This window comes from Ascaphus truei, chromosome 20 (assembly GCF_040206685.1).
Source record: "Ascaphus truei isolate aAscTru1 chromosome 20, aAscTru1.hap1, whole genome shotgun sequence".
Lineage (NCBI taxonomy): Eukaryota > Metazoa > Chordata > Amphibia > Anura > Ascaphidae > Ascaphus > Ascaphus truei.
In genome coordinates, this window is record NC_134502.1 from 12,082,693 (window position 1) to 12,092,631 (window position 9,939).

The window sequence follows — 9,939 nt, forward strand, 5'->3', positions numbered from 1 at the left end:
CGTCATTTGACACGGCGACGGCACTTTGCCATGACAAGACGCCAAGTTGGTGAGGTCCGCAGCGTCATTTGAGGCCGCAAATCGGAAAGAGGAGGAGGGCAGCAGAAAGGCGGCGGTCGGCATATGTAAGTGACTTCCCATCATGCCCGATAGGGCCGAGAGCGCGGCAAATGTATATGAGGGCGGACATTCTTGCCTACATGAAGCAGTGATGCTCTGGCAAGGACGGTGATAACGTGAGAGGTTTTATGGGGATAATCTGTATTCTTTCTGTAGAACTGTTGCTATAGTAACGGTGTGATTACCATTCAGTGTTTTATCAATAACTGGCTGTGTGATTACATCTAAAGGTTTTTTACCAAGATATTTTACTTTAATATATTTTTGCTTAACCTATTTTGGAACCTATAATATGAATTTTAATCGTAGCCTGCGACCATTGTTTGTGCGACGTTGTGTGCGCCGCACACAAAAGCCTGTAAGGCAATGCGCACGGACATAGAGTGCGCGTGCATGAGCGCGACAACGCAACCATTCTTTTGCGAGACAAAATCTTTTGATGTCTCGCGACTGGCAGGTCACGTGCGCGGTTCAGCTAACGAGGAACAACTACTCACGTGATGTCCCCGGCACGCCCCCAAACATTGAATCGGAGCTGCTCTTGGTCGCGTCTCCTCCAGACCCCACAGGCCACGGATCGCAGGCGCACATGACATCACGCACGCGCCTAATATGTACAAGCCCTTACACAAAGGCAGGGGTGCGCAAGCTCCCGGCGCTGCGCCTCCCTGCCTGCTCTCCTCCTTGTTCACGACCCCCTCACCTCTAATGTTGCTGCTGGTCATGTCATGTCACATGACACGCGGCGTCATGTCTCCATGGCAACGGGCGTCATTTGAGGCCGCGTTGCCATAGAGACGTGTGACTGAAGCCTGGTAAGTAAGTTTATAGAGGCCTCGCGCTCTCAGAGCAGGGCCTCTTTAAACGCCGTGCCCCCCCCCCCTCCCAGAAAAGTCTAGCGCCCCCCAGTTTGCACACCCCTGCACTAAGGAGTACTTCAGTGGGATGCCCTTCAATTCTACAGTGTCCAGTGTATCATTGCCTTCACTGCACCAAACATACAAAGTTTGCAGTGATCAACTCACTCCAACTGTCTCATAATTGACCTTATATTATGACCTCCAAAATGTACATAGTCTTGGGGATCATATGTGCATACAAATAATGGATTGTGAAAACCTGCTATAAAAATAAATTACATAAAACACTACACGGTCCAGGCTGTCAGTTTACAGACATGAAACCCAAGCACATCCCAAATCCTCATCCGACTCTGTATTCTTCATCTTCTGCACAACCATATCTGTCATTGTACCTGCTCCTGAGTTTTTCCCAACTGCTTCTATCCCTGGACAGTGCCTCTCAAAGTATCTCAAAAAAGGGATGATCTACATGTCCCTGTATGAAGGGATGTCCCTGCGTGAAGGGGTTAGCAGTGAATCAGAGCTGGCAAACCTTAAATGTCCAAAATCTGGGAGATGTTGGGTGCTTAGAACCAAATGGCATTTTAAGAAAAAGTAGTGATTGAAGCCACGAGAATCTGTTTAAGTCTGAGATGCTTAATGCTGAAATTTCCCCAGCAGCGCTCACCTCTCCAGTCAGCAGGTAGATGATCTCCAGCGCATGATTCAGGATCCTCTCAGTCATCTGCTTCTTGTCCTTATTCATTGCTTTGGTCAGATGCTCCAAATATTGTCTGTGCTCCTTGCAAAAGGGGTTTTATTACGTGGTGACAACAGCAGTTATTGATGTGGGCTTATCCTACAGAGGAAGAACATAGAGGCCTCTTCGGTATGTTATATCATCCAGCATGAGGAGAGACAGATGCTGAAAATTGCGGGTCCTTTTTGTCTGTGTGGCAGAGACAGAGGAGTTTAAATTGACACTGTCATTTTGAGACGTAATATTGATATATTGATTACAATAAGATGATATATAAAGAACATAACTACTTATTTTCTCACCATCAAATTTTTTTTTATTATTATGAAGAAAATAGCAGTGAGAAAACAAAACAATTTAAAACAATGTAAGGTTACATTGCTACATTCCACCATTAACAACAGCCGATGGGACAAAGGAGTTAAATTAAACCTAATTATTTATGTGGAAACATAACTAATTTCCCCTTCCTGTGTCTGAAACCATTACATTGCAGTTTTCGCTAATAAAATATATGTCCAAAAGTGTAGTTGACAATATTATATTATAATAAAATATAAATATTATAATATATATATATATATATATATATTCCCTCTAACACAATATACTATGGTAAATATAAAAACAAGTAGATCTTTATTTGTATAGCACCATCCATATACATAGCACTTCACAGCAGTAATACACAGCAAAATAACAGGAGACATAATGTGAATAAGCGCTATAGACATGAAACAAAACATTAGGAAAAGTAGCCCCTTGACCAGGAGAGAGAGATATATAGATATATATATATATATAAATATACATACACACACACACACACACACACACACACACTACACAGAATTATAGTTACAGTAAAGGTGTGGGGTGGGGGGTGGGGTGGTCTAGTTCTAAATGGACCTGAATAATCTATACAAATCTGCATTTACACCAAATTTGTGTGCATTAAAACGCCTATCCCAATCTCTAAGGAATTTGCAACAGTTTAACAACAAGTGTGATGTGGTCCCCTGTGGCTCTGCCTCCCTGCATGTCTCCCTTCTTATCACAGCATTGCAGCGTAGTAGTATCATGCATGAGCTCATTTTTACCAATTAAATAACCCAATAAATATCCCGATAAAGAAATCAGTGGGACAGTTTGCATTGTCTATTAGGATTTAATATCCCAGGCCTGATATCACGCTCAGCACCTACCTGCAAGCAGTTTTAAGGCCCTTTGTGTGCAACCACTGTCAACTTCTGCACAGATTGGCTGCTTCCTGACATGTGATCTCACTTTCCTGCATTGTCTTCTGGGAGCTGTAGTCCGGCTCCCCATCCCAGGCTGGGAAGGCTGAAAGCTACAGAACCACAACTCCCAGAATCGCTTGAGGCGCGCTCCTGAAGTTAGCCAATCAGAGCATAGATTCCTCCCTCCTGGGAGGCATAAGACAATAAAGGATGCAACATTACGAATAGAATAATATAGATTAGCATATACATTAAAAAAACAACTAGAATTGATCAAATCAGCGCCACAGACCAATGTTGTTATGTATACATAGTACTATTTTCACCCTGAACACAGAAATCCTGTTTTAATGTATTTGTAAACAAAACTAGGTTCTTGACCAATAATTGTTGTGCTTATCTGAATATTATGTGAATGGCCACATTTTCAGCATCACCAAAAATACTGCTATTTGAATAAATACGTAATAAACAATAGTTTTACTGATTTTATTAGGAAAAGGAGTCCCTGCTCCAAAGAGCTTCCAATCTAATTGGTAAGTCGGAGGAACGTACAGAGACAGTAGGAAGGTGTTCTGGTAAGTGCGTCTTTAAGGGGCCAAGGTCAATGCAAGAGGTCTATATTATCAGCCACGGAGCTATCCATATGCTTTGTTAAGGAGGTGGATTTTTAGATGGGTCTTAAAGGTGGATAGAGAGGCTGCTAGTCAGATATTGAGGGTAAGGGCATTCCAGAGGTGTGGGGCAGTAAGTTACATAGTTCCATAGTTCCATCAGGTTAAAAAAGCCACACGTCCATCAAGTTCAACTTATGCTGAATTTAGACGACAGATATCCTATATTTGTATTTACAGTATATTTTCAACTTGTATCAGTTGTTTGGAGTTTAGTGGCCCCTCCTCCCAGGGTTTAAGCTCACCCCACCCACTTTTTAAAGTAGCAGTTTTTTTTTTTCATGTTACTATGTGGACAGATCAACTGCGGTCATTCTCCCTCCAGCAGAGGTAAATGAAAATTTTCACAGTGTTAGGACCTGCTTACTGGTTATGCCTTTATGTGGCTTGCAGGCTTATAACGCTTTGGCCAAAGGGTTTAACTAAATGACCTGTAACGAGAATATTGAAGTATTATACTATGTATTTTTGTCACATTGGGTGTAGCATTGGACATTTCTGTCTTTTGTATACATTTGGCCACGCTTAGTAGCACTCCTTTTGACACTAATATATTTATATATGATGTGGTGGGTTTTGGTGTTTTGAGCTTCTGGGATTGTGTTTATTAATCTTCTTAAAGCAACAATACTACACCCCCCCCCCCCAACCCTTTTTTTAAAAATTTGTATATGTAAAGCATGTGGCAATGTATAATTCTACATTCTTACCTAAGCTGGCGATCGTTTGGTGCACCTGTTATAAATCTGTGAAAATCCTGATTGTGTACCTAACATAATGGTTACATCAGTAAGTGTAACTCAGCAGCTACAATGTATCCTTATATTACTAAGGTAATATTGTTACCGTTTACAGCTCAAACTGCTAGGAATATTGGCAACAAATTATCACAAACAGGAAAGTGTTGCAAAGATCTTTCACTGTTTGGGAGGTGGGCGAAACCTGCTACGAAATGAAACGATTCTTGAAACCCATTAAAAACGGCATTAAGAGTTGAATAATATATATTTTTTCAATACAGTAATTATTATCTAATACAATACAGTAAATATTATCTATTATAGGCTAAAGCAGTAAAATTCAGGGCATTTTTGAAATCCCTGCTCTCTGATTGGTTAAAATTCCGGGCATTATCCAATCAGTAATGGCCCGGAATTTTTGGCAGCTTGCCAAGTTTTTCAGCCAATCAGCTTTCAGGTTTCATTTACAAAGAGTGAAATTTGTATTTAGACAGGGGAGGTGATTGGACAGAACACACAAGCAAGGCACTGACTCCTCCCCCACCCTGTCTGCAGAGAGCTCCGCACAGGAGAGTGAGGGAAAGGTTTGTGTGTCTGTGACGTTCGTGAGGATTTGGGCCGGGATTAAAGGGGTTACACCCCAATTGGCCACCCTCTAACCTCACCAGGGAGACAAGGGGTTAACTGGGCTGAGGTCCAGAAATGTGATTTAACCCTTGTTATAACATGAAGATGTATATTCCCCTGTGTAACTGTATTGTGTTATCCTGGTGTTTGCACTCACACATACACTAGGGTTGCTGCGGGAGGGAAAGGGTTAATGTTAAAATAGTGACTATAGCCTGTTCCCTTTTTCCCGCCTTTTCATGCTCCATTTTTCAGCCGTCTAAATACTTATCCCCCTGTAAAAGAATGTATTGGTTCTGGACCAGTGTCTGCAACACACACACTGGGGCTTAAGGGGTTAATATTATATGCAGTGCTGAATAACAGGAGCCGTTCCATTAAGACTGCTAATTTGGGAACGGAGTGAGCCAACACCCTGATTGTTGGTGTGCAGCCTCAGGGTAACCCCCCCAAGAACACACCTATTAAAAATATAACTTTGTCATAAGGGAAACATATATTTTTGATAAAGTGCCTTTCTGATGCAGTTTTAAAATGTACAGGCCGGATGCTATTGTGTTCTGCCTGCCTTTGTAATGCATTAAGGAACAAATGTTATCCATACCAGAACCAAATGTTTTGACACCTATGAGCTGGTGATCAAAGGCTAATTACCTAATTGTTTATGCGGGACCCAGGAACTGAGTGGGTTGTGAGCGTTGAAACTCGCACTTACAAACCCAGGTATCCTGCCAGGGTTGGGGCTACCCAAGGAGAAAATCAGAATGAGTGACCTTATTAAATATAAGAATATTATGAGATGTCCTTGGCTGAACATGAAAAAAATACGGTGTATATAGCGCTAAAAGTGAATGCAATTAACCATATAGTGTGGTGATATAGAGTGATTCTACACTACAAAATATATATAAACATAGGCTGCCAGGTAATACTAACTCCAAGACACAGTTAGTGAACAAACCAAAAAATAAACAATACAGACCGGCGCCGCAATAGTCCAAAGGGAACAGTAAAGTCCAATGGTGTAAATGTCTCTAGTGATGGGTATCTGTTGATATGATGGGATATTCCAGCCTTCTTCAAGACGTTACTACATGTACATAATCAGAAAAAGAGACAAAGAAAACATCATAGTGCAATAATACAGATGATAACATGCTGGACAAACAAAACAAGACAAATCCTACTTACAGAACTGCAGAAAGGCAGAGGATAGGATGTATGTTGTCCGGTTGCAGCTCCGTCCGAGCACGTGACCTCCCAGGGTCTCTCTCACTCTGCGACCGGAAGTTCGTCACTCCAAGCGACTCTGGAGCTCTCCAGGGGCTGCCAATCAACCTTCCACCGGAAACACCTCACTGGGGGCGTTCTTCAGGGGTGCGCATGCGCACGAAACGCGTTGGGCTGTTTGTCAGAAGTTTCATTGTGCAGTGTGGCAGAGGACTTGCTGAACGTTTGTCACAGAAATAGCTTGGAGAGGAGATTCTCGGCGCTTCCACCCGCCCCCAGTGAGGTGTTTATATAGTCAGAATATATATATAGTTAATATAGTCAGCCTTACTTGTTTTATGTAGTGTTTGTCTTGTTTTGTTTGTCCAGCATGTTATCATCTGTATTGTTGCACCATGATGTGTTTTCTTTGTCTCTTTTTCTGATTATGTACATGGAGTAACGTCTTGAAGAAGGCTGGAATATCCCATCATATCAACAGATACCCATCACCAGAGACATTTACACCATTGGACTTTACTGTTTCCTTTGGACTATTGCGGCGCCGGTCTGTATTGTTTATTCCTTGGCTGAACATGCTAAGAGTTACATATGTGTATTCGTGAGACCAAGCCCCACCTGATGAGTCTAAACACTTGATATCTAACAGCTACTAAGAGCCAGATATTAATATCTCCCTTAAGTTTAATATTACACTGTAATATTTGGTCTCTTTGGGAGCGCCAGGCGTGACGGAATGTATTAATATGTCGCGCATGCCAGTAAGTACTACTGAACTGAAGTTATGAAGTATAGTATATATGGAATTTTGGTTCTATGCTGTTATGGTAATAAGCAGGAAGAACATCCTGCTGGAATTTACATAGCCTGGTCATCAAAGACTAAATTGCCTAATTGTTTATGCTTGCCCAGGGACCAAAGGAACTGACCAGTTTAAGTGTGATATTTCACCCTAAACACTGGAAGTCCAAAATCAGCTTCAAAAGGACTTTTGCTAGACGGCTCAGCGCCGTGAGTGGAAGAGAAGGGTTAAAATTATTTATAAGTCAGTCACCCCTTACTCATTGTCTTCTGATATCATCTGAATTGCTACCTGACTGCTGAGAGAAATGTTATGCAATGTCTTGGGATGATTGCTGTATGAACTGCCAGTCCAGCTGGGACTGTTTCATAATTTCCTATCTTTAAGTAAGTGTCCATATTTTGCCTGTTATTTTTTATAATCTGTGTGTTCACCTTTATCAAGGAATAAACTATATTTTATCATATCTAAGTCTCTTGCCAGTTCAGACCCAGGTATATATATATTTATATATATTTTGTGTAAAATACAGCCTGTCATAAGCTATCGTCACAGGTTTGTAATTAACTGGTGGCAGCTGGCGGGATTGAACTGGACCTGTATTACTAGTATTCTGCGGGATACTGTGATACAGTGGGAACTTGATGGTAATTGCAAGTTCCTGGGACTAAAGATATTGAACACACAGTGTACAACATATAACACAAGATATGGCACCTCCTCACTGTTCCCCTACTTGTGAGAAGCATTGCCTCCAGAACCAAACTGCCGGCCATCCGTCTGACTGGAGCTGGGTACCGAGACCGGAGGAGTGCAGCAAGTCTGCGCGGTGACCAGCAGACAGCCAGGCTGAGAGAGAGACAGCAATGGGTGAGCATGAAACCTGGCAGGCTGAGCAAAGATCCACAGCTGCAGCTGCTGTAACCATTAAACCACCCGGAGAGCAGGGAATGGACCCAGCTCCGGGACGGCAGAGACTTGTGGAGGGAGCGGGTGGTCTCGGAGACCACAGAAGTCTTGCACCAGGAGAGGTAACAGCCGTTGCGGTGGCCCGTCCATTTTCCCTGAAAGAGCTAGCACTGGTGTGTGCGTTGGGCAAGACGTGGTTCCCGGCGAAGTGGACCCAGTTCCTGGCGTCGGTACCACACCGACCCGCTTATCCCCTCCCAGAGCTCCCCGGCGCTCAAGCATCTCCGCTCTGGACTCTGTTGCCCATTGCTGGGGTTAGTCCACCGGTGGCGGAGAAGCTCTTGAATGAGCCCGGCGCTCAGGCAACTCCGCTCTGGACTCCGTTGCCCCTTGCTGGGGTTAGCCCACCGGTGGCGGAGAAGCACCGGCAGCTGCTGCGGCACTGCCAACAAATGGGCCACAATAATGCCCAGTGCCCTGACCATGCGCGGTCAGGCGAAGAAGCCCCTCAGAGCCAGCGCTCACGAGCTGCGGAAAAGATGACCCAGTTAGCGGCATCCTCTGATGGCTCCCGCCCAGCCGGGGCGACAACCCTCCTCGGGACGTCTCCTGGAGAACCTAGACGGGCTGCATCTGCAACAGCGGCGGAGAGCAGCGGCCATCCACCGGATCCCGGCGGAGAACCGGTGGAGAAGAAGCCGCCACTCCGGCATCCTGCCGGCGGCAATTTTATTTGGGGGGAGGGTTGGGGTGTGCGGGAGGTGGGTGTTTCACATTGTTTGGCAGAGTCGGCGATTCCCAGCGATGACCGGAGCCCCACAATCCACGCCGGCGACCCTGCATCAAAGCTGGGTACTGCTGCGGCAGCTACCCGGGGCTCGCCCATGGCGGCAGCCACTCCAGTCCCCCTGCAATTGGGACCAACGAAGGCGGCAGTCTCTGCGGGGACCAGCAAGGTAAGCCAGACCAAGTCGCAGACTGACCCTGACTTATTTTTCCCTAAGACTGTACCCTGTTGTTTCACTATAGGGGTAACCGGGGGGTGGCAGAAGATAGGGGTACCAGGGGAGGGGAAGGAAAGGCAGCTTGTAGGGCAGCCAGGCTTCCCCATTACCTGGGCGGAGCAGCAAGGGGACTCTCAGTTAAGAGCCCCACTGTTGCAGCCTTGCTATGGGCTGGAGGTACCAGGAGTTGTGGCAAAGTTAGACCACCCCCAGATTACCTGCCAGCCAGGAGTTAAGGTGGGTGCATCTGCACCAGCAACCCTGAGCTCATCCCCGGTAATGGGGAGACAGTGTCAGGGAGATGGCCTCACTCAGGTGTCCCTAGGATCCAAGTTAGGATTAGCTAGGGAGAAGCGGAGTGAGGGGAGGCTGCAGGTAGGTAGCCAGCATCAGTTCTCAGGGGAGGGGAAGGAAGGGCAGCTTGTAGGGCAGCCAGGCTTCCCCATTACCTGGGCGGAGCAGCAAGGGGACTCGCAGTTAAGAGCCCCACTGTTGCAGCCTTGCTATGGGCTGGAGGTACCAGGGGTTGTGGCAAAGTTAGACCACCCCCAGATTACCTGCCAGCCAGGAGCTAAGGTGGGTGCATCTGCACCAGCAACACTGAGCTCATCCCCAGTAATGGGGAGACAGTGTCAGGGAGATGGCCTCACTCAGGTGTCCCTAGGATCCAGGTTAGGATTAGCTAGGGAGAAGCGGAGTGAGGGGAGGCTGCAGGTAGGTAGCCAGCATCAGATATCAGTGGGAGTTGAAGGGCTAGTGGTAGCCGGGGAGGTACAGCAGCAGGTATGGCAGCTAGAGTCCCCCATTACCCTGGAAGAGCCTCAGGGGGTTTCTCAGATCAGCAACCCCCTGTTGCAGCCTAGCTATGGGCTGGGGGTATCATGGGCAGTGGCCAGTTTGTGCCACCCCAGAGATACCTGCCAGCCAAGAGCTAAGGCGGTTGCATCTGGAGAGATGCCCCTGAGCTCATCCCTGGTAAGAGGGAGACAA

At 45.7% G+C, this 9,939-nt stretch overlaps 1 protein-coding gene across 1 annotated transcript in view; it reads right to left on the reverse strand.

The window, feature by feature from the left end:
• LOC142471329 (uncharacterized) overlaps positions 1 to 3,003 on the reverse strand; it is a 68,958-nt gene extending 65,955 nt beyond the window's left edge. The window contains 2 exon segments of the mRNA XM_075578165.1: positions 1,651 to 1,911; positions 2,928 to 3,003. Coding sequence (XP_075434280.1) covers positions 1,651 to 1,728 — 78 coding nt within the window. The 5' untranslated portion in view covers positions 1,729 to 1,911; positions 2,928 to 3,003.
• Positions 3,004 to 9,939: the final 6,936 nt, after the last annotated feature.